At 44.2% G+C, this 23742-nt stretch overlaps 1 protein-coding gene across 1 annotated transcript in view; it reads right to left on the reverse strand.

Annotated features, from left to right (window-relative positions):
• The window catches only part of RBM11 (RNA binding motif protein 11), a 196095-nt gene that overhangs the window by 39046 nt on the left and 133307 nt on the right, over positions 1 to 23742 (reverse strand). The window contains exon 4 of the mRNA XM_086933265.1: positions 9416 to 9512. Coding sequence (XP_086789391.1) covers positions 9416 to 9512 — 97 coding nt within the window. The remainder of the gene's footprint in view (positions 1 to 9415; positions 9513 to 23742) is intronic.

Below are 23742 nucleotides of genomic sequence, written 5' to 3' on the forward strand. Positions count from 1 at the left end.
TGTTACCTACTAAAGGCATAGCCACCAATCCATATGATGAAACCGCCACCCTACAGATGCCACCCCTTTGCTCTAATAAACCTCAATCTCCAGCCAAAGCATTACCGGGTGGGCTCAACCCTAAGAGAAAGAATGATGATGCTATTGTCAACGGGAAGCCAGCCAAAACACAAAAACTATGCTCCAGTCCCTCTCAGCCCCACTCAAACCTTAGCTCTGTGTCGGGGGATATTGAGCATGGAAAAATGGAAAACTGCCCACCACCCCCTCAACTAACTTTATTGGCTCAGCTTGAGCATTTATTAACCTCCCTAATTTCACCACTGGTGGCAAAAATTAACGACCTGGGGGACAGGATATCTAGCATTGAACTGATAATAAAAACACACATTCCATCAGGAACCAAACCAGTATTATCAGACCCTCCTATTCCCCTCACTGTCCTGGAAAAACCCAAACTGAATACCCGCAGGAATGTGCATTCTCAAACTATACCGTTTGTACAAACAAACCACATTGAGGCTAAACCTGAACCTGTTAGAATGCCACAAATTAATTTACCCCCTGAAGCCGCCCCTTATGTGACCGTTGTCTCTGGGATCCCTCCACTAAAGTGCGTAAAACTTGAAACACCTCAAGATCTATTACATACGGCTATGTTTTGGTTACAGACCAAAAGACCCCTGCCTCCTGACCTAGATGGGGGGATCCTAAGCGTTAGGAGGGTGGGGTGGTTGGGCACTTTGCAAAAAACCATTCCAGGGGACTTGGTGCTAATTAGATTCAAGCACAGGAAAATAGTCCCTTATTTACGATCCTGCAAGTATAAAGAGGGGGATGGCCCAATTCGTATCTGGGACTTACATGACTTTTATCCGAACATTCCACCTACCCAGCTACCAAGAACAGCAGTAAAGAACTACAATGCTTGGGGCGGGGGACTCCGTGCATCTAATTGCCCATAGCTTACTAGATGATTTTCCCCAGATCCCTACCCCACTATATTGCACTTAATGTACGATTCCTTTTTATTTTTTTAAGTGCTTCTTTTGACAGGGAATTGTTTTATATGGATTAGCCGACTTGTCTTATTAATTCAATCATGTTTTTAACAATTGATATGTAATGAAATCTGATGTATTTATTTATGCTATACTGTTGCTTTTATGATTTTAAATCAAAAATCGAATAAAGCTAATCTGACTGACTCGAGCCACGTCCATGCCTCATCCGGTGTCATGAAGAACTGGGTTGTGCCATTTACCACCACTCAAGTTTCAAGTTTATTTTTATTTATGATTACGGAACTCTCATGAGATCCACATAAAAGACATAGCATTACATTCCATAAAATCTTGAATAAGTGATATTACATTACATAGAATAATGAATAAAAATACAGAGTGAACTGGACGTCGAGACAACCACCTAATACAGAGTCAAAAAACATTTTAAAAAGTTATACAATTTAAAATAGAACATTTCATTAGGGGGATTGTTCATAGCTGCAATAAAAGCAGTAGCAGACAGAAAATTCAATTGGAGGCAGATGGGTCTTAGCCACTTTCGCCTGTGCGACATTAGAGCTGGGCAAACAAAGATGACATGGAGCAAGTCCTTATTTTTCATATTGCAGAGATCACATAAGGCTGATGAACCATACCATCTGGATAAGAGAGATTTCAAAGGAAGTAAGTTCTGCCTTAGTAAAAACAATAGACGCCTGACTCCATGAGGAATGTTCCAAAAAACATAAGGTTGCGCATTCCTCACCAGACAGGAATCAATACCTGGAGTAGTGCCATTTTTTAAAATATGAGTTTCTCTATCCAGTCTAAACCCTAATTCCCAAGATGCGGACTTCAGGAGGGTTTTCAACTGATATGCAGATAAAGAAAACAAAACAGCTTCATCTAGTTGTAATTGGCTCACAGCACATCTACATTTTTTTAGAATTAAAGAGTAATCATTAAAATTTCCCAGCAGCTCAGTTTTTATAAGATGTCTTGATGTGCCAGGCTCACCCTTTGCCAGGCTAAAGACCCAGCGCACACTCCCCGCTAGACCTTGATCCCAGCTGCTACGTAATCCGAATTCCTGTCTAAGAGCAGCTGTTGAACTAGCTGTGTTGACAGATAAAAGGCTACGTAAGATTTTACCTTCAGAGGAGTTCAAGAAACTCAAGCTTTTCATGTTAACTCCATTCCGTAAAGTAAAGAGGCAGGAATTTTTGCTCGATATAACTTCAGCAGTATCGAGAAATGTCTTCTGCCTGTGGCCTTATATAGTGAAACCAAACTCTTTCCCTGGACAATAGCTTTCCGGGTGTTATTAGCTATGTGAGCTTTTTCACTTAAGTTGCTCGTAACAATTTTGCCAAGAAAAGTATAAGATTGCACTACTTCCAACTTTTGGCCCCCCACGGCCCAATGAAAGTTCGCATATTTAGAATTCTTCCTACCCGTCAAACACATCACTTTACTTTTTGCAATATTTATCAGCAGATGATGCTTTCCTGCATAATTGTACAAAGCATGCAGGTGATTATTCAACCCTTTAGGCGTTAGGTCAAGAATCAAAATGTCATCAGCATACATAAGACATACGATTGGGGAGCCCCCCAAGTTCGGAACAATACCTGTACTTGCAGAAAGAACCTGGGGTAGATCAGCTATATATAGGGAAAACAGGAAAGGAGCCAATAGGCAGCCTTGCTTTAACCCATTAGCTGTGGAGATAATTCTAGACAGTCCTCTTTCCCCACTCAACAACACTCTGCACCAGGTATCTGAATGCAATGCACAGACTAATCTGATAAAAGTTGATGGCATCCCTAAATCGAATAACTTTCCCCACAGCAATGTTCTATCCACTTTGTCGAAAGCTGTGGAGAAATCGATAAATGCGCCATAAACTCGCCCTCCACAAACCTTGACATATTTCTCCGTTATAACCTGGAGTGCAGTCAGATTATCTAGGGTACCGTGCCTTTGCCTAAAACCGGTTTGTTCATAGGGTAGAATTTCGGCCTTAGACACCCAATTGTTAATTAAATTAAGAAGACATTTTGCAAAGACCTTGCCAATAGCATCTAATAGAGCGATTTGGCGGTAGTTTTGAGGTAGGTCTCTAGCCCCTTTTTTAAAAAGAGGGACCAGTATGCTCCCTTTCCAAGATGGAGGAACTGTTCCACTAATAAAACTAAATTTAAACACTGGGTAAAGGATTTTACTCCATATTTCACTCTGATGTTTTAAAACAGAAATAGGGACCTCATCCGGACCCATCGCGCCAGAAGAGCGCATGCCCTTGATAGCTAATTCGATGTCCTTTTCGGACGGGGGAGCATAGGGAAGATTGTCCTCGTAACCACCACTCAATTTTGCTGGGAAGATTAAGGAATAATGGATCCCCTCCTCCCGGAGTTCCTTTTTGACTGCTAGATAGGAGGCCCTGCATCTCTGTATATCCTGGGTGTAATCTGGGAATATTGTAACTGTGCTATTGTCGACCTTGAAGGGCCCCGCAGACCGCGCTTTTTGGATCAGTATATCCCTGTCTTTGTAATGGAGGAGCTTGGCCACCACTGGCCTTGGTGGACGGCCAGGTCGCGGCTGTTGAGCAGGTACTCTGTGTGCTCTTTTTAGTGTGAAGAAATTAGAGAGGCCTTCCGGGGCTACCTCTGTTCTGAGCCAGTTCTCTAAGTACGTAATCATGTAAGCCCCCTATATTTTTTCCGGCAGGCCCACCACGCGTATATTATTTCGGCAGTTTCTACTTTTTGAGTCCTCTGCCCTCTTCTCTAGCATTACCAGGCGTCCCAATGCATCCTTTAGCTGTTTTTCCATGACATTTTGCGCTGGTTTCAGTTCTTGGATGGCTGATTCATTATCTTTTACACTGTCCACTAATTTTGTGTGGTCCGCACGGAGGAGTCCCAATCCCGTCGCAACTTGCGCTATGTCTTGATGTATAGTCTCTTTCATCGTCGCTATGGCTTCCAGAATCATGTCAAGGCATTGACGCAGCCCACCTTCAGGCAGTGCTTCTTCCGATCCACCGGTAGCGCCTTGGTTATCGTCCTGCCTTGCGGCTTCCCCTGACTTGGGTTTTGGTTTCATTCTAATCGTTCAGGTAGGCCACTATCCAGTATGCGCTCGCTTTTCAGCGTACGGACCCCTATCTAGAGTGCCTGTTAGCGAAGGTTCAAGTGGCTCAGAACCGGTAGGCCCCAGCTGCCGTGGCTGCTCCTTCTCAATAGTGCGGTGGTACCCTTATGTGGGTGTACTGATGGGCTGCCGTAACTATTACCCAGTCAAAACACTAACACCCCTTGGTCAGTCCTGGGAAAATATTAGGCACTCTGATTCTAGCCTGTCCCGCGTCTCCAGGGCTGCAGAGCTCACGCAGTGCACCTCAGTGTATTCCCCCTTCTACAGTGCGCATTGGGTGCCGCCGTTCCAGTGTTCGGGTGCCGCACTTCCCTTAGCCTCCTGTGGGTCTTCCCTCTGATTCCCAGCTTCTAGTTGTTTATTCACTGTCTGTGGTGCGTTCGGAGCTTGCGCCGTGATTCTTGAGCCCTCAATGCTCGTTCCGCCGCTATATACACGCAATGCTCAACCCCCTCAGGTGGTTATCCCTTCCCTGGTCCTAGCGGCTTCACCGACCTGCCCCCACCTCCGCAGTGCTGAGTGCAGGCCCGATCCACCCCACTTACCGGGACTCGCGTGTCTCCTTTGGTCGGCCACCTCGTTACGCCGCCTGCAGGACCTCGATCTCCACACCGGCCAGTTGGTATCGTTCAGGGCTTCTTCGCGCTCCCGCCGGCCTGTCGAGCTGGTCTTGGTCGTTGCAGTTGCCGGTGGGCACCCAACACAAATTTGCTCCCGGTCTCAGAGGCACTATGCAGGTACTGGAGCAGCTCTCCGCCGTAGAGCCGCCTCCAGTTCGCCCACGCCACTCGTTTTCTCCCCACAGCCGGCTCGGGTTCCCAAGTCAGACGGCTGCTGACAGCTACCATCCGCCATCTTAAAGACTTCAGCCGTCAGGGTCCTCCGTTTCCTTGCAGTGGTCGACATACTCTATTTACCGGTGGCTACGCTAATGCGTCCGAACCACTGCTCCGCACCTCCGATTAGTCAGCACCCCTGGCTGGGCCCGGTCGCAGTCGTGATTACTGCGTTGCTGGTCTAGCTCGTCTTCACCGGCTCCTCTCCGTCGCCATCTTGTTGTCACAGGCCCTCAGAGTATGCAGGCTGTTCAGGCTGCTCCTGGACTACACTGGGGTCTCCTGGCCTCACGGTGTCGTCCGGGTGTTACGACCCTTGGGTTCCCAAGTCTGCTGCTCGAATTCCGCTACTTTCAGGAGCATTAACAGGATTTATTTTGGGATCAGATACGGAACCTTTAGCTCACTCCGCTTCACCCATCCGCACCCAAGCCACGCCCCCCCATTGCCTGACGCCTCATGGCCTATAATGTGAATCTCTAGGTAATAAGCAGATCCAAATATTTAGGCTACTTACAAAAAAGGTGGTGTCATTATTGAAATTTTGAAATTAGAATCTAGAAGATTTATCTGAACACCATCAATGGAAACATTAACACCTATACACTATTTAATCATCATCTAGATCAGCAATATCAGTGTCACCGTTATTGGGAATCGACTTGTTACATTCATCAATGGGTGTCTGTGAAGATTTAAAAAACTAAGGTGTCAATGGCACTTACAGTAAATTTCCTAGTAGCCTTACAAACAAAAGCAAAATGTCCTGTACAAGCACAATGTTTACAATAAACTTTTAAGAATGAGCATTTTTATAAAATTCGCCAAATGTTAAGTACTTCTGCACCTATAAAAAAAATGCTTCTTTCAATTTTGTTGGTATTTGCTATCTGGCTATGTTTCTACTCTCGTAGCTTATCAACATTTACACTGCTACCAGATAATAATTCAGTACCAGAGCGCAATTCTTTAGCATATATTTTAGTAAATCCTACACTTTTGGCTAGCTCATTAGCCACAGCCAAACTTGGATTATTGAAGCCTAAAAATTCTTCCAGTACTCTCGTCATCACTCCTGTTGGTTAGCTGGTCTCCTTTCAATTCAACAGCTTCTGTGATTAACTCAAAGGGCACCCCAAGAAGGAGAAGTGCAGCAATGTACTAATCAATAGATTCATTGGGTTGCTGTTCCCAGGAAAATAATTTGTCTATATCCACGACTAAGCTTGATTGAGTATAACCGCAAGTCACGGTATTTGATAGCAACCTGAAATTCATCAAGGTCTTTGACTGCTGCTACATGGGCTGGTTCTTGTGACTGAGGAACAGGGGTAAATGCTGAAATCCAGCCTGCTCTTCAAACCCATCCTCCATCAGGTATTTTTTCTTTCTTTCTTTCAGGATGAAACCTTAAGCCATCAATACAGGACTGGACTGGCCATGGTGGGCATCAGGCACTTTTCCAGGCTGCTGGAAGGGTGAGAGACAGTTTTGCAAAGTGAGAGCAGGATTTTTGTTACTGGGGGACGGTTTTGCAGCATTTCTGAAATATCAGCCCACAATAACAAAAGCAGCAGTGCTTTACACTTGCACCCCTTCCCATCCCCCACTCCTGCCCTCTCCCTGGGTGGGGGAGGAGGGCTGGCCCTTCAAAATTGCAAGGGCTGCTTTGGGTTCCAAGTCCGGCCCTGCAACAACAGCTCATAAATAATTATTGAAGAAACAAATCCATACAATTTAATAGGTGGCTCTCCCTTGTATGGTTCCTATAGTGATACTGGGGAACTGTTCCCAAAATTGTGCAAAGAACGAAAAGCAGTATTCAATATTTCTTTAAATACTTTCCAACTTTGCAGTAAGAACATCAGAATAATCATTTGCTTAAACTAATTGTAATAATGGAGAGTTTGGGTAAAGTACGAAATAAACAGCATGAGTAAACCAATTTGCTGTGAACGAAAAACAAAATGCTAGTATAAACACAGCTATCAAGCGGACTAGAAAAAGCTAAATGAGTAGAACGAAGCAATCACGTAACCAGACTGATACACAAAAATATCTCTGGTTAATGAAGAAGCATTGAACAGACTGCAGCTCAAACAAATCATCATCAGAGCCAATATGCAATGGAAGAAATGAGGTGGGCAAGCAGAGGAACTGCATCTGACAGGCATATCAACAGGCACCGACTTATGAGAGCGTTGCAATCAAAGGATCCAAAGAGTTTGCTGGGAAATCAATGAATGCAAATTGGTGTTGGCTGAGCTATCAGTAGCGCAGAAGAACTACTCCATCAAGGCAACTTGACAAAACTGGAGCTGAGATGATGGAACCACTGGTTAGTTGCGATGACCGGTAGTCAGGAATGACGATAAAACAGAACAATCAAGCAAAGCAGGTGACATAGGGATTGTGGGACCAGGAATTGTTTGTTGCCAACTTAATGTAATGATCATATCAAGAATAAGCTCTGATTCACAGGCATCGTTTATTCCTCATTCCAAAGGTAGTCCTCTCAATAACAACATAGCGGGCAGTTTATCCTTCTATTACCTCGCAAAGCAAGCCACTAGTCACCAGTGTGGATGTGGGTAAATGTTCTAACCACAACTAGTGCCCTGTGATAACTGGCAATAGTACAAGAGGCAACAATAAACAACAACTCATTGCAAACACTTGTGGCGCACTACGATAGCTGCTGCGTGGCCTGGGGCAAGCCACTAAAGTGGTTTGGGGGCATTAAAATGCTCTTGCTTACCTACCATAGGCCCTTCTTGTTCTCGTCGTATTTGGACCATTTGCACTACTAGCGTAAATTGCCTGGCCACTAACATTCTGCACAGATCTGGTCTCTCAAGAGCCTAGCTAGGCTTCCCAGGAAGCAGACATTGACCTCCATCACACATGCAATAGATTGCAATGTCCTTTCCACGAATGTAAGCTCAAGCCCCAAATTACATTGTCTGTCGGCAGAGAGCTAGTAATACATATCCAATTTGGAACTGCAGGGCAAGAGTAATCCCAAGAGACAAGTTTAGATGTAGGACCTGGGTAGTTCTAGAGTTTCCGCAATGGTGCAACTAGCCAGAGGTCGGACACAGTTTATCAGCACCCAGAGTAACAGTTTTAAAGAAAACACAATTGACCTCGCCATTGACATATTGATGAATATCAGGCTTGAAGTAAAACATTTTAATGTAATTATGCGAACACAATACCTGTGATACTTAGCTGGGCCGCAGACACAATCATAGCAGCGAAATGTATGCCTGAACTCTCTCCCTTAGTTAAATAAATGAGAAAGGCAGGTGAAGAAAAGTCACTGAAGAGGGTCACCTGGTATGAGGTCTTCTGTGCTTGGAAAAACTGTGCTCAAGACCCCCTCCAGACCCCTGATGTGCTAATGGCAGACAAGCCATGAGGCTTCAAGAATGATTATAGGCCCCACCATTACTTTTCTTACATATTTCCAGGATGTGCAGGTCCAGTACAACATTATGCTCACTACCTCTTTTCTTAGTCCCTCCAAAATGTGTTTACTGCATCTAAAAATAAGGGTTGGGTCATCATAAAAGCCAACAAATCCTCAACCAGCTAAAGAAATTTCACTTAAATGTTGGTTTAAATATTTCTGAAGTGTAAAGAGACTGTTCCCCCTTTTTATTTCTTCACCTATGATGAAGAGAAAAATATACGGAAAATGGACTATATTATTTGGTTTTTTGACACACACATCTTAATGAAGTGTACCCTGCACTATATGGGCCTGATTTGACAACTGTACTTTTGACTAACTTTGCGACTTTTTAGCATTCACAACATGCACTTTGTAGTAACAAAACTAAAAATAGTACATATTTTATTATAAAATATTTAATAACTTGTGTGAATTTAAAAAATAATGTACCAATAAATGTAACATTTGTAAACATTAGAACAATGTAAACAGTTATTGTTACGTTATTTTTTCTATTCAAAATAGTTTAAATATTTTAGTATTAAATTATAAATATGCATTATTTTATATATTTTTAACATTGACTCATTTGTTAATTAACATTATTTCCTAAGGGGTCCCTATCTTCATTTTCTTTTTTCAATGGAAGGGTTTTGCAATACCAGTGATTGGTTATGTGTAGCGCTGGACTTACTACAAATTGCAAGTTATTACAAAAGTTCAGTTTGTGAATACCGAAAAGTAGTAAACGTACTAAAAACGTTAAACTTACTCAAAGTGTAAGTTATCTTTGTGAATTCGGCTCTATGTGTGGGGACAATGGGCCCACATCCATGTTCGACTAAGAGTGTCTTAGCAGTAGTATGCAGGTGTGAAATGTATTGTTCTCTGTAGCATATGACCGTGTTTACAACTTAGAAACTTAACATTTGTAAAGAGAACAGACTTACCACTCCTTGGAAAAAGAAAGGGGGTGGGTAGAAATAGGGAGCGTCCTGTGTTCCATAGAAAGGCGGAAACGCAAAATTGTCAGACGGCCATTCATTACTGTGGAAGCAAGGAACATGTAAAATATTCTTTTAAAGGTTCAACAGGCAGTATAAATAATACGGTCTTCATACTTTTAAATTGGTCTTATACCTAAAACAGAATGCTCTATCCATCTGCTTAGCAAAACAAACAAAAGCAAAATAAGTTTTACATTTTTAACTCCGTCTACTACAGATGCTAAGAAATGTGCTCACTTTAATGCTATTGTAGTGAACTAGACAAAAATAATCTGACGTTTCTCCAATTGGAAAATGGCTACATACTTTGTTAGATTTACTTATGATTAACAGAGAACATGTGCTGCTGCCAAGGGGTTGCAGATTTCCAAACGCAAGTTTATGAAGACATCCAACAACTACAAAGAGCCTGATTTCGATGTTGATGTCAGAGGCTTTCTGCCAGACATCAAGGGTTTCCCTTTGACTGCCTGATTACGATGAAAGAGGTCGGAGGGAATCCTGCTGGGGGATTCTGCTCCTCAATGGGGGTCACAGAGCCCGTCAGAAGAGAAGCAAAATTCTAATCCACCCCGGTTCTACCATCAGGATTACAATGGCAGGTTCCAACAGCCTTGGACGGAGGGTCCCGGACACGCAGAGAGGCTGGGATGCTACCAACCGGACACTAAGGGCGGAGGTGACTAATCAACTTCAAATCCTTTCCTGGATTAACTATACATTTGTTATAACCCACCTTTACTAAAAAAGTTTGAATCTACGCAAAAGTTTACCCTCTACGTGGACTGGAACCCTCTCCTTGTCTTTATGAGATAAGAGTATCCTCTTAGAATCCCCACCGATACGTCAACATCTTGCCCATTTCGCCTTCAAACCAGTAATTGTTTTCCAAAACACTAAGATGAAGTTTTGAGGGTCACCTAGCACGTCGGACCTGACATTATGGAAATGATGCAACCTATGTGACCTTAGCCTCTAACTCTTAAAAGAAAACTCGATCTTGTGATAGCTGATCTCTTTCACTCGCCAAAACCCCTCTTGTTTGATCCCCTGAGATCTTCACTTTTTGGTCAAGAAGGTCCTGATGAAGGTGGCTCGCCCACCGAAACGCGCGTAGACCCGCTACAAGGGCCAACAATTACACCTTGGTGCCCTTGGACCATATTAGCACAGTCATCTTGCTATTTGGAATCCAGTTCCTTCTCCATTCTTGTATGTGGTATGAATGTAGAATGATTGGTAGCACGTGAGTGAGGTGTGGTGCATGATTGCTTTTCAGGGGTCCTGTTAATTTGTTGTTGTTTTTATGACTGTCTTGTGCCCTTTATGAAATCTCTCAATTAATCTATGTATTACCTATTAATTTAAAAAAGGTTTCTTTTGTTGAATAATAATATTTAGATGAATTTATATTTAAGGAAAATTTTTTTTGAAAAAAAGAATAAATAAATATTTTTCTAAATGAACTTGGTTTGCATTCTAACCTCTGTCACTGCCTCTTATGATTACTTAGAGATGTATACACATTATTGAATTATACGGCCACTGTAGGAACACTCCTCTAGTTTTGAGGTTCCAACAGCCTTTCCATGATGGCGTTTCAAACATGGAAAGGGTGTCAGAAAGTGAGTTTGGTGCCCCACTAAACATCCCTGCACCATGTGGCATCCAAATTACTAGGGCAGCTTGTGTTTCAGGGCTTTTTTCGCCTGCCTCACAAGCTGCCAAGGTAAAATGGATGTTTCAAACTGCCCTATGGGCGGTCATATCCAAATTGCAAAGTCAGAAACAACGGCCTATGTTTGAGCAGGTCTAGACCGCGACGGTGTCCCGACATTGTATTGGAGCCTTAAGTAAGTTTTATACACCAACTCTGTGGCAAACTAATGAACATCACACACTGACAGCAAACAGTAGAAACCAGACCCTTGAAATGGTGCCATCTGCAGGAATATCAGATTTCTTTATTTACACCCAGAGATTTTGGCTGCTGCAAACAAATGAAATCAGTGTAAAAGTATGGGGGGAAATGAGGAATTGCCAGGGGAAATATGACCTGAAATTACCAAATTTCAGCAGTAATTCTTTAATTCTTAGTGAACCTGCAGGGTTCAACTCATAACAGGCAGTATTTTTCCCACCACTATTTCTACTGGTACTACTATTGCGAGAACTCTGGGATGTCTAAATTCTAGCCCATTAGGATGAGATATTTACCTGGTCCAGAACTACCACCAGATTCAGAGATTTCCTACTCAGAATGAGGAACATGTGCACAGATTCCCATAATCAGTTTTCCCAGTCCCAATTTTCTATGCTTTTCTTCAAAAGGTAAACAGGGAAAATTACTCCTTCGGTATTTTGTCCCACGCTATTTATGTGCAAATTCCTGTTTCTGCATGAATTAAGATCATATAGGTAGTCTAGAAAGGGGCCCATACTGGTTTGTTGCAATGAAATTGTAGTAGGTTGGTTTTTTGCTCAAGTACATTGATAATCCAAATCGTATGCTGCAGTTCAGGAAAGGGGCCAGATCATAGATGTATATTGGCAGTAATAGCTGTCCGCAGTATAAGAACTGGTCAACAGTAAATTAGACCATGTTCACACCAGATTGCACCAAACAAGGCAGCTGTACAAAAACCAAAATCATCTGATGATTGGTAAAAGCGGGGAAACATATATATAATGCATGTATTGTACTGCAACATATATAGAGCTTATTATCTCTATCTGGGATCTGAAATGCTTGCCTAAATGGGCAGCATGTTGCACCGTGTAAGGTGTGGGCCTGGAAGGGTGTCGTCTTTGCTTTTGAAGTATTTCCTTGTCATGTGTGAAGACTACTCAGGTGCAGTAATCATACTATGGGATGCAACACTTAGAAGTGAGGTGGATGAAAAGGCATGAAGGACAGATGCACTATTTATAGTTTTCAGTAAGCGAACAGCAGATTTCTTTATGGTATTTCTTGTGATCCTATTCCACTTAGCTGAACACTGCTCTGGGTTGTTCAATCGGAGATATTTTGTTTACATGTTTAAGCCTCTGCATACTCATAGCTGGAAAGGGAAATTGTGGGGATAACTCCTGGGATGGATGTGTTACCATCATCTCATATTTGATGGTCATTGTGAGATGTAAAAGAAGTGGTCACAGTATATAGTTAGTCAGGACCTGAAGCGGTAGACTAGTTTAGAATACTTCAATTTGTCAGCACTATGTAGCAGACCTTTTTAGTTATTCCACGCCTGTTCAATTGGTGATGGCTGCTTTACGGTCTGGTACAGTACTGGTTAATGGATAATACCCTCAGAAAATCCCTTGGTTGGAGCATATCTATACCTTTTTGAAATTCTGTAAGATAGATACTGATAGAAAGAACTCTAGTTATCCAAGATTTTAGCAAAAGAGATCTAAAGCTAAGATACATGAAGTCTGCAGAATGCGTAAGGGAGGCTGAAGCTAGCCAAATGCATAGTGTTATTATTTACTGTGAAATGATAACTGTAATGGGTGTACCAATGTACTTAACACAGGTCAGGAATTTACAACACAGATTTTACTTAACACGACTTCGATTAGGCACGCTTCACTATTTAACAGCCTTCCCTAAAAGGGAAAAGTGGTGCCATAAACTCCCCTATTGCCCATGTGATGGTAAAACACCTCAATCCACGTTGCATTTTTATCCGTTTTTGTAGCTTTTATAAAGATATTCGAAAAATTATTTTAGAACCTCAGTTTTTATCTAACACGCTTTTCCATTACAAACATGCTTTTAACTTTATATGTGGCCTATGCAATGAAAAAGTTATTAATGCTGTTAATCTGTTTATACTATTAGCAATAAGGAAAAGAAACGCATATGCTTTTTTGGATGCTCTGCAATACGAAAACTTTGATCATTAATCATAGCCTTTTACATACCCTGTTGTTTTAGGTTTAATAGTTTCATGCACTTTACTCACCTGTATGACATGTTTGCATCCTGTTAGGATTTTGCACCTTGCACTTTTCTATTTATTTGATATATCTGCGCTTTGCATTTTAGGCATCCGGTCTCTTGGTATATGTATTACTTTTGAAGTATAATACGTTGTGTCATACTGAATGTTTATGAAATGTTTTAATTTTTATTGTTTAATTGTGACAACCAGCTGCAGCTTGTATTGACTCCCCTTGATTAGCATGTTTTATGGTTATATAATCTCACTGAATAAAGTAGTTTTTTTACTTTGACTTTGAATACCCTCAGCAGACACTGTCTTAAGCAAGTGCAAGAGGATCTAGTAGTGTAGGTCTTGCAGCATATATTTGATAAGTTGTATTCTGTGTGTGGTTGCGTTGAGGTATATGCAGGTGGCATAGTGAAGTTTAGAGCTTTATGAGTATGAGATAGCTTATAGTTTTTGTTGGTATTAGGCATGGGTGAATTTTGCGAATTCGCAATTCGCGAATTTGCGAATTTGCGATCCACAAAATCCGCGGATTTGTGAATTCGGGGATTTTGCGGATTTAGTGGGTAATGGCCGGGCGGGAAAACGGTGCACATCGCTAGTGTGAGGGGCAGGGCCAAACGGGCGAGGCTTATATGCGAATTCACATGCCTCTTGTGTGCATAAAAGGACAGGCACGGATCAGAGAAGCCCGTGGTCACAGGAACTGCACAGGGATTGAGCTTGTGAAAGTCAATTATGCAAAGGCCTCCATCAAGCATCAAAGCTAATTATCGACGATAGATATGGGTAGAGAGCACACCCACCCAGCCTCGACAAAACACACATTTTTGGGGGTGCTGAATAATAACTTTGCCATCACACCAAAGAGCGCCGGGGTCCCTCGAGTGACCGGTACATCAAGTGGGTAAAGGGCGCGAGGACGGTGCACACACCACTAGTGTGTGGGGAGTGGCCAAAGGGACGGGGCTTATGTGCGAGTTCACCTGCCTCTTGTGTGTGACTGTGTATAAAAGGACGGGCACGAATCAGAGAAGCTCGTGGTCACAGGAACTGCACAGAGATTGAGTTCGTAAAAGTCAATTATGCAAAGGCCTCCATCAAGCATCGATAGATATGGGGAGAGCGCACACCTACCCAGCCTCGACAAAACACACATTTTTGGGGGGGATGATTAACTTTGCAATCACGCCAAAGAGCGCCGGGGTCCCTCAAGTGACCTGTCCATCAAGTGGGTAAAGGGCGTGAAGACGGTGCACACACCACTAGCGTGTGTGGAGGGGCCAAAGGGACGGGGCTCATATGCGAGTTCACATGCCTCTTGTGTGTGTGTATAAAAGGACAGGCACGGATCAGAGAAGCTCGTGGTCACAGGAACTGCACAGGGATTGAGCTAGTGTAAGTCATTTATGCAAAGGCCTCCATCAAGCATCATAGCTAATTTTCGACAATAGATATGGGGAGAGCGCACACCTACCCAGCCTCGACAAAACACACATCATCCTGTGCTGTAAATATTTTAGGATGGCGCCAGCAAGCTGCCAGCGCCATCCTAAAATAGTTACTAAATTAGCTTCATCAGGGCACTAATAGATAAAATAAAGCAGGTGCTCGAGCACCTGCTTTATTTTATCTATTAGTGCTTCCTGTTGAAGCTAACTTAGTAACTATTTTAGGATGGCGCTGGCAGCTTGCCGACGCCATCCTAAAATAGTTAAAAGTTCAACAGACTTGAACTTTTGCCCCCGAAATCCGCCGCTCGCCGATCTTGCGGATTTTCAGTAAATTCGCGGATCGCGGATTTACCGAAAATCCGCGAAATCCGCGAGCGGAACGGATTTTCCGCTCATGCCTAGTTGGTATCCAAGGTAATGGAAGATGTGACTTAGTAGTCTCATTGTGAAGAAGGTGCTACTTGATACCTTGTTGAGATGCAGTGTCAAGGATGGTTCTTAATCCATTGTTATCCCTAGTTTCTTATTTCACTTAGGGCCAGATGTACGACCCCCCAATTAGTGAGTCGCAAATTGCGTTGCATTTGAGACTCACAATTATCGACTCGCTAATTGGGATGCACAACAGTATCTGAGACACTGTTTGGGATTCCCAATAGGCTCGCAAATTGCATGCCTCTTGCAACCCCATTGGTAATTGCTGGCACTCCCAAGGATGGTGGCCTGCTGGGATCAGCAGACCTCCATGTCTGGGACTGGTTTTAGCCAAAGCAGCTTTTATTTTAAATAAATTCAGCCCGTTTTCCTTAAAGGAAAACGGGGTGCATTTAAAAAATAAAAATGAGAAACTTTTCAGTTTCATTTTTTAAGGGCAGCCCTTATAAAAGATTTTCCCATGCATTCACAAATGGATCCCTTCCCGTTTGTGAGAAGGGTGGTAAACTCTGAGTGTTTTGCAACTGCAATTGCGGTCGCAAAATATTCTTACATAGTTTAAGGAGTCGCTATTAGGAATGGATGCCCTTGGAATGCCCCTTCCTAATAGCGAGTTGCTAGTCCTATTTTGCAATTTGTGACTCACAAAATAGGACTAGTACATGGCCCACAGGTTTTTTTGCTGGCACAAACGGGTCTAAACCCCATTTGCACAAGCAAAAAACCTTTGTACATCTGGCCCTATAATGTTGCTGGAGGGGCCTTAATTTGCTTGGGCCCTCTGTTTGGTAGGCTTTTTTTGCCATTGTCCACAGGTCTTGATCTCGGTCTTTGCCATGTTAAGCATTAGGTGGTAACTCACCATCCATGTATTTATTGCATGAAGGCAGTCATCAAGTTTAGTTTTGTAGAAGTCTTCTGGCCCATCCATTTTTACAATGATTTAAGTGTCATCTGCATTGTTTGAACAGGAAAGGCTGAATGGTTTAATGAGGTTTGGTAAGGGAGTTAGGTAGATGTTGAATGAAAGTGGGAGTATGATGGGCCACTGAAACAAAAATGTCTGTCTCCGAGGTAAGAAGCAATCCATTTTGGTAAGGGAGTTAGGTAGATGTTGAATGTGCTGGGGCTCTGCTGCTTTCCTGACCTGACTGGGCGTATCTTGTGTTGGAACTTTGCCGGCTTCTGCCTTGTTGTCCTCCAGTCGCGGCACCCACTCCACGGCTGCTGCTTGAACCGGACCCGCCCACACCGCTCACACCGCTGCGGGACTGCGAGGCAATCTACAACACCTGTAGCCTCTTCCCGCAGCGGCAACGCCCCCCCGCCTGGCTCCCTGATAAAATTTCGCAGCACTCGCTGCGCGGGTGCTACTCAGTGCTGGGGCTCTGCTGCTTTCCTGACCTGATTGGGCGCATCTTGTGTTGGAACTTTGCCGGCTTCTGCCTTGTTGTCCTCCGGTCGCGGCACCCGCTCCACGGCTGCTGCTTGAACCGGACCTGACCACACCGCCCACACCGCTGCGGGACTGCGAGGCGATCTACAACACCTGTAGCCTCTTCCCGCAGCGGCAACGCCCCCCCACCTGGCTCCCTGATAAAATTTCGCAGCACCCGCTGCGCGGGTGCTACTCAGTGCTGGGGCTCTGCTGCTTTCCTTACCTGACTGGGCGCATCTTGTGTTGGAACTTTGCCGGCTTCTGCCTTGTTGTCCTCCTGTCGCGGCACCCGCTCCACGGCTGCTGCTTGAACCGGACCCGCCCACACCGCTGCGGGACTGCGAGGCGATCTACAACACCTGTAGCCTCTTCCCGCAGCGGCAATGCCCATCCGCCTGGGAGGATATATGCAGTCTCGCTTTCTCGCGCAGCGGGACGGAGCTCGGGGCGAAGACCGGGCAAAGAGCGGGCCTTTTGAGGCCGTTCGAGGACGGTTGAGGTCGGGCTGGGCCCTCCACCTCTGCCTGACCTCACTTACTCTCAAATTAAGGAACGAACCCCCGGTAAATTGTGATTCGGTAGAAGATACTTTACTCACACCGTGTGAGTTCTATAGAGTCACTAGTACTCCATACCATCACTGTGGGAGATATACTATAGTTAAAACAGGCATAAGTAGTTGGTAACAGGACTTTAAGATCAGGCAAAGATCGTACAGTCCAAATTCAAACAATGAAGGGAGTTGTCTCGGGCCCACTGGATGCCTTTATCACCCGAGCAACAGGGATATTGGAAAAAGAAATAGCGATGGTGGAAAAACGTCTCTCCCTAGACCTTGTTAGCGGTAAGCGCTCTTCGGTGGGTGGGATGGCAACAATTACCAGTCCTGCTGCTCATGCAGCAACAAATTGTGTATACTCTGTTACTACTGAGGCAATAGTTCACATGGATGGCGAGGGGGTGGGCCCTTCAGCTTCTTTGGTTAATGTTGACCAAATCTTGGACGATACTCAGTCAAGTGGTGGGGATCAAAGTCAGAATAGTGGGGAAAACGACTTTAGTTTGGAAACTTTACACTCACCTACTAATGCTGTCTCGAACCTCATAGTAGAGGATGATCCCTTGGGATTAGGAACAACATCCCGAAAAAGAAAACAGGATTCGAGTCATCAGGGAGGGAGAGATCATAAGATGCCCAAACTTAATGATCCACCCAGTAATGTTGCCTCCGCTCTTGCGCATCCCCCTGACTCACAAATACCTCCTGCATTCCCTAGTGTGCTATGCCCTGCCTTAACTACCCTGTGGTCATATAATCCCTGCCCAATGTGCCTCAATAGTGATGAAGTCTTACTGGTAAAAATGGAAGCTATGATTAAAACCCTCCTGCTCCCTGTTTTGGAGCGTACTAGGCTGATGACCTCCAAAATAGATGCTCTGGAGACAGTAGTGAGCACAAATCTGAGCTTGCTACAAAAGTTAACTACTTCCAGTCCAGCGGGAGGGGTTCTAACACAGCCGGTATCTAAGACAAAATCTTCAAACTATGCTACCATTAGTAAACCCACCAACCCAGTACCAACAGGGGTAGCTAACAAGAAATCGTTAGCGGGGGGGAGACCTAGAGATAATCTCAGCACGGTAGCTGAGGGCACCTTGTCACAGGCTCTTAAAAAGAAGGTCACTGACAATCCTCACCCAGATAGGTCCCAAGTAGCTCGGTCTGTTGATCCAGCAAAACCCAACGCTAGCACTTCCTTACAGCCACCCCCAGGGCAAACAGCTAATCACCGGAGCACCAAAACCCCAATTGGTAGGAAACAAATTAGGTATACCATTCCCCGCGCTGACCTACCCACGGAGGCAACCCAATGCACAATAGTATTAACTGGTGTTGCCCCGTTAAAAGCAGGTACTAAGGAGTCATATGGGGATTTACGCAATAAGGTGATATTCTGGTTGAATAAAAACCGTCCCCTGCCACCATCATCTCCCACTGAAATTCTGTTTGTATGGAGAGTCGATTGGGTGGGATACGGCACCAAAGACTTGGAGGGTGACTGTATATTAATATTGTTTAAGGATCCTTGGGTGGTGGACACTATTCGAAGGGAAGCCAGGTTTGCTAGGCAGGGGGATGTACAAACTCTGGGGCTTGCATATTTCTACCCCCAAAGACAGAGTAACTTTCCATTAGGCCCCACTCACAGGAGACCCCCAGTTAGGAGGTACCCTATAGCAAGAACACCACACCCCCAGCAATATCCCCCACTTGTAACCATTTTGGGCCCCTTTCCGACCTTGAGGCCATAGACTGACTTTTTATAGGGAATAGAAAAATTAAGTCTGCTGTAGACCGTGGGTATGTGGAAGCGATGCCAAGTCAGGGGGTCGCTCCCTTTACAAATAAGGTAGAAGCAACTCAGGGGGCACCAGCAACCGAGGAACATGCTGTAACAGCTGCTGATGACTCAATAGAGGTTATGCGGGTGGGGGAAACCTTGGATAATGTTGACAGCAATGAGAATAGTGTAAGAACAGGGTGTATATTAGCGACCCCGGCTGTATCAGCATCAATGATCCTCCTAGCAGCTCCCTCATCTGAAATATTTAACATAGTGTCCTGGAATATTGCAGGGGTTATGGGACGCATGCACTCAGAAGACTGGTTGGAGTTTGTGGACAAATTTGATATTATTCTGCTACAGGAAACTTGGGCACCTGATCCAATTCATAGGGCAGGTTTTGTAAACTTTTTCAAACCAGCTATCAGGGTTGGTAAAGGGCGAGCTTCAGGGGGTTTGCTGATTTGGGTGAAGCAGTCATCAGGATATCACCCAACTGAGATACTTGTAGACAACCCGGACCTCCTGGTAATTAAACTGAGCAAAGATGGCCATCGGGACCTGATTGTTATTAATATATATGCACGAGGTTTTCCTGGGGGTCGCTGCCCTGTTGTGTTGGATGTAGTGGACCATTATCTTGCTGGACTGGGCAGAGAAAACTTCATCCTCCTGGCAGGAGATTTAAATTGTACTTTTGAGCCGCTTTACGTAGCCGGGGACAGCTGGGGCTCCGTAGAAGACGCAGCTTGGAATATTCCAGATTTGATGCTAAATAAAACTGTTAAAGCGACTGAGGCAGCCCTGAACTGGATGGCTCTGTGTCTTACCCGGGGGCTAAGGGCTATAAATGGTCGCACAAGATCAGATTTAGGTGCCAACTACACCTTTGACAATGGACTAAGGAAAAGCCGGATTGATTATTTCTTGTTAAAGCTGGAACACTGGCCTCTGTTGGTAGATATGGAAGTGGTACCCCGCCCAGAAAGTGATCATAACCCCCTGACACTTAAACTAAGGCTGCCGGGAATGAAGAGATTGAAGGAACCAGACACCGCCCGGATAGGGGACGTTATTCTGACTAATGACCGAAGGAGGTTAAAATGGTACAGGCTAGCGGGGGACGAGACTTTACAGGTGAGCGTTGAGACTGTGGTCTCTAACATGTTTAATGAAATAATGCTTGATGATTCGCTGGGAGTAGCTCTGAAAACACTGTCATCGATCTTCATGAGTGTTGTTTTAATCAGGTTAAGCTCCTTCTTTCTCTACCAGACCAGAAGGGAACCGCCAAACAAAACGCCCCCGTCAGAAATGGTACAATAAAAAGTGCAGGGAGGCCCATAGACACCTTGTCAAAGCGGTTAAGTCCCGGAACATGTGTGCTGTTAAGGCAGCTAGGGTGCAATATAAGAAAATTCAGTGGGAAGCTAAACGGGAGTGGGAGGATATGTACTGGCCCGATCTTTTGGATGCCTCCACTTCGAATAATCTGACCAAGTTCTGGGATTTAGTGAAATGGGGCAAGGACTCTGATTCACGCATTCCCACAAACCATGTACCCCCTGAAGCTTGGGTGACCCATTATTCGGCCCAATTTAGTGCTGAAACCTCTGAACCCCCTTCTAAATTGGATGAGGTGCCCTCGCCACCTATTTGTGGGGAGAAACTCATTTTCTCGGAAACCGAGGTAGAGCTAGCACTTGGCTTGACTCAGCGGGGGAAAGCACCAGGGATGGATTTAATCCCTGCTGATCTGTTCAAAGCCAACCCCGCCCTATGGGTGCAATACATAACAAAGATCGCAAATGCAATAGCTAAAGGGGCAAGAATCCCTAAGTTGCGGAAGGGTGCGGAGATACTCCCAATCCACAAAAAAGGCGATAGGTCTAATCCGGGCAATTATCGCCCGATTAGTCTTATCGACTCCCTCCAAAAAATCATTGCACGCATGGTTTTGAGTAGAGTTCAAGGCTGGATTGAACTAGAGGACATACTATCTCCCATGCAAGCGGGCTTCAGATCAGGTACGAGCACCATCGACCAGGTGTTCAGATTTTGTCTGATCTACTGGAAGGTGGTCTTGCTCGGCGGTGGAACCATCTTTGCCGCATTTATCGATCTGAAGCCCACTTTCGATCTAGTGCCGAGGGATAAATTGTGGTGCGTCCTGAGGGACTTAGGTTTACAAAGGGAACTACTTGATCTGATAGTTAAAATGCATGAGGACAACTATGCAAGGGTGAGGTGGGGAGGCCAGGGACAAGTGACGAAACCCTTCCCCGTGACCCGTGGTGTTCGTCAGGGATGTGTCCTGGCGCCAACACTCTTCCTGCTATTCATTGATCAAGTGGTCAAATTCTTTGCAGACACTCCCACTGACGCCCCTTTGCTAGCAGGGACAAGGTTTCCAATGCTTATCTTTGCCGACGACACCCTACTCCTCTCAAAAACACGTAGTGGTCTGCAGCGGGCGCTGGACCGCTTCGAGGAGTTCTGTGCCATCAATGACCTTAAGGTAAATGTGGGCAAAACCAAGTTTATGGTCCTTAATAGGAGGCATTTTGTCCGGAGCTCCGTAAGTATGAGTGGAGTCAACTTGGAACAAGTTGAGACCATGACGTACCTGGGGGTTACCTTGGACCGTCGTCTGGGATGGAAAGATCAGGTTGGTGCCCAACAGCTTAAATTTGCCCGACTTACCGGCTGTCTTTTGAATGAGCAAAGGAGATCAATTACAAAACGGGTCACCCCAGCGTTAAAGATCTATGATACTAAGATCAACACCGCATTTCTATATGGAGCTGATCTCTGGGGATACTAGGATCTCTCTAGCCTATTCAGAATCCAGTGTAAGTTTTTAAGGAGCCTGATTGGGCTACCCCAATCATCCCCTTCCATACCCCTATGCCTAGATCTGGGATGCAATTCAATTAATGAGATGGCAAGATTTAGACTGGTGGCCTTTTGGAGGCGTATATGGACATCCCCCGACCTTACTCTTTTTGCCAAAGAATTGGCTGAAGTTAGGTCAATCTGGGGATCTGGGAGAATCACTTGGCTGAAAACGGTAAAAACCATCCTGGTTGAAATGGGACTGGAACACCTGTGGATATCTCCAAGTACCAACGCCTTTCCCTCCAAACAGGAATTCAAGGCATTATACTGGGCCTCGGTCCGTCAATTGCTAGTAACGGCTTCCAGCTCCGTTGGTCTAACGGGAAGGTTTCGGACCATTAAATTGGATCCCTCCCGTGAGACCTATTGGGATATCATCACCAAACCGCTGGACAAGAAACTTTACCATCAGTTTCGGGTAGGAGCTTTGCCATTGAATTCCTTCACAAAAAAATGGGTGAATGGCGCAACTGAATTTAGTAGTTGGTGTCCAAGTCACAAAGAAACCGAGGGTCATTTTTGTTTGCCTGCCCTATCTATTTAGTGCTACAAACAAAATGGTTAAAACCCCTGTTTCAGCGCCTCCCTTTTAGAAGGTCTTCAGAGGCTATCTGGGTTCTAAAAACCAATACCTCAGAGGTGATTGTGGTGAGCACAGCCAAATTCCTAGGGTCGGCTTGGGCCATTAGGGCAAGAAGCAGACAAAACCTTCAATAGGGCTTCTCAATTTGTTCATAAAAGCTTAACCATTTCTTTTTAACTTAACTCAGGAAAATGTATATTATATGAGGAATGTTTTTGCATATTCTTTTTTTAACTTTTAAATATGCTATGGTCAGGTTTGTCTTTGTACTTTTTGAATGTTTAATAACTTTTTATGTTAATGGTGCTGCTATTTTAAAAATGTCATTATAAATGACCATTACTATGCTGTTTATAATCCTAAATGTCTTAAATATGATTTAAATGTTGTCTTTTATGATTTTGATATCGAAATAAAGACTTTAAAACCTGAACCTGAGAGTATGATGGATCACTGAAAGACAATTATCTGTCTCTGAGCTAAGAAGCAATCCCTTTTAGGGCATATTCACAAGTCCCGATATGATGGTCTTTGAGTAGAGTATGGTGGGCAAAACCCACTGACTGAACAGTCCAAAAGCATTAGGGAAGCCAGTGCATTATTGTGCACTGCGAATTTTAGGTCATCTTAAATGGATATGCCTGTTCTGAAGCGGATTCCTGGTCTGACATCAAGGCATTTTCTTCATAAATTTTGAAAGTTTGGTGAACACTGCTCTTTCTAACATTGTACCTATGAATGGGCAATTTGTTATTGGTTTATAGTTTGCTGGGTCTTATGCAGCAAGGTTTTCTTTTTGAGGAGTGGTCTAATTCCGGAGGTTTTCAGTTCAGGTAGGAACAAACCTAGTCCAAGAACTTGTTGAGTAAGGTTCTAGGTACCACCCCTACACCGGTTCTGCTAAGGCTACCTTTAACAATTTATGGAGGTACCTGGTCTGAAGGTGATCCTGATTGGCTGCATGCAATAATAATGTTGAGAGACTCCTATTTCTGATTTAAAGCATTTAGCTGTGAAAATTTGATATGGTTTCTTTTTATGCCAACTGGGTCAAATGTTGGGATGATTTTATTTGGGTCTCCTTAAAGTAATTTTCTTTTACATTTTTCAGATCAATACCAAGGTGATTCTGTTGAAGGTGGCTTCAAATTATAGTGT

This window comes from Lissotriton vulgaris, chromosome 8 (assembly GCF_964263255.1).
Source record: "Lissotriton vulgaris chromosome 8, aLisVul1.2, whole genome shotgun sequence".
In the NCBI taxonomy this organism is placed as follows: Eukaryota; Metazoa; Chordata; class Amphibia; order Caudata; family Salamandridae; genus Lissotriton; species Lissotriton vulgaris.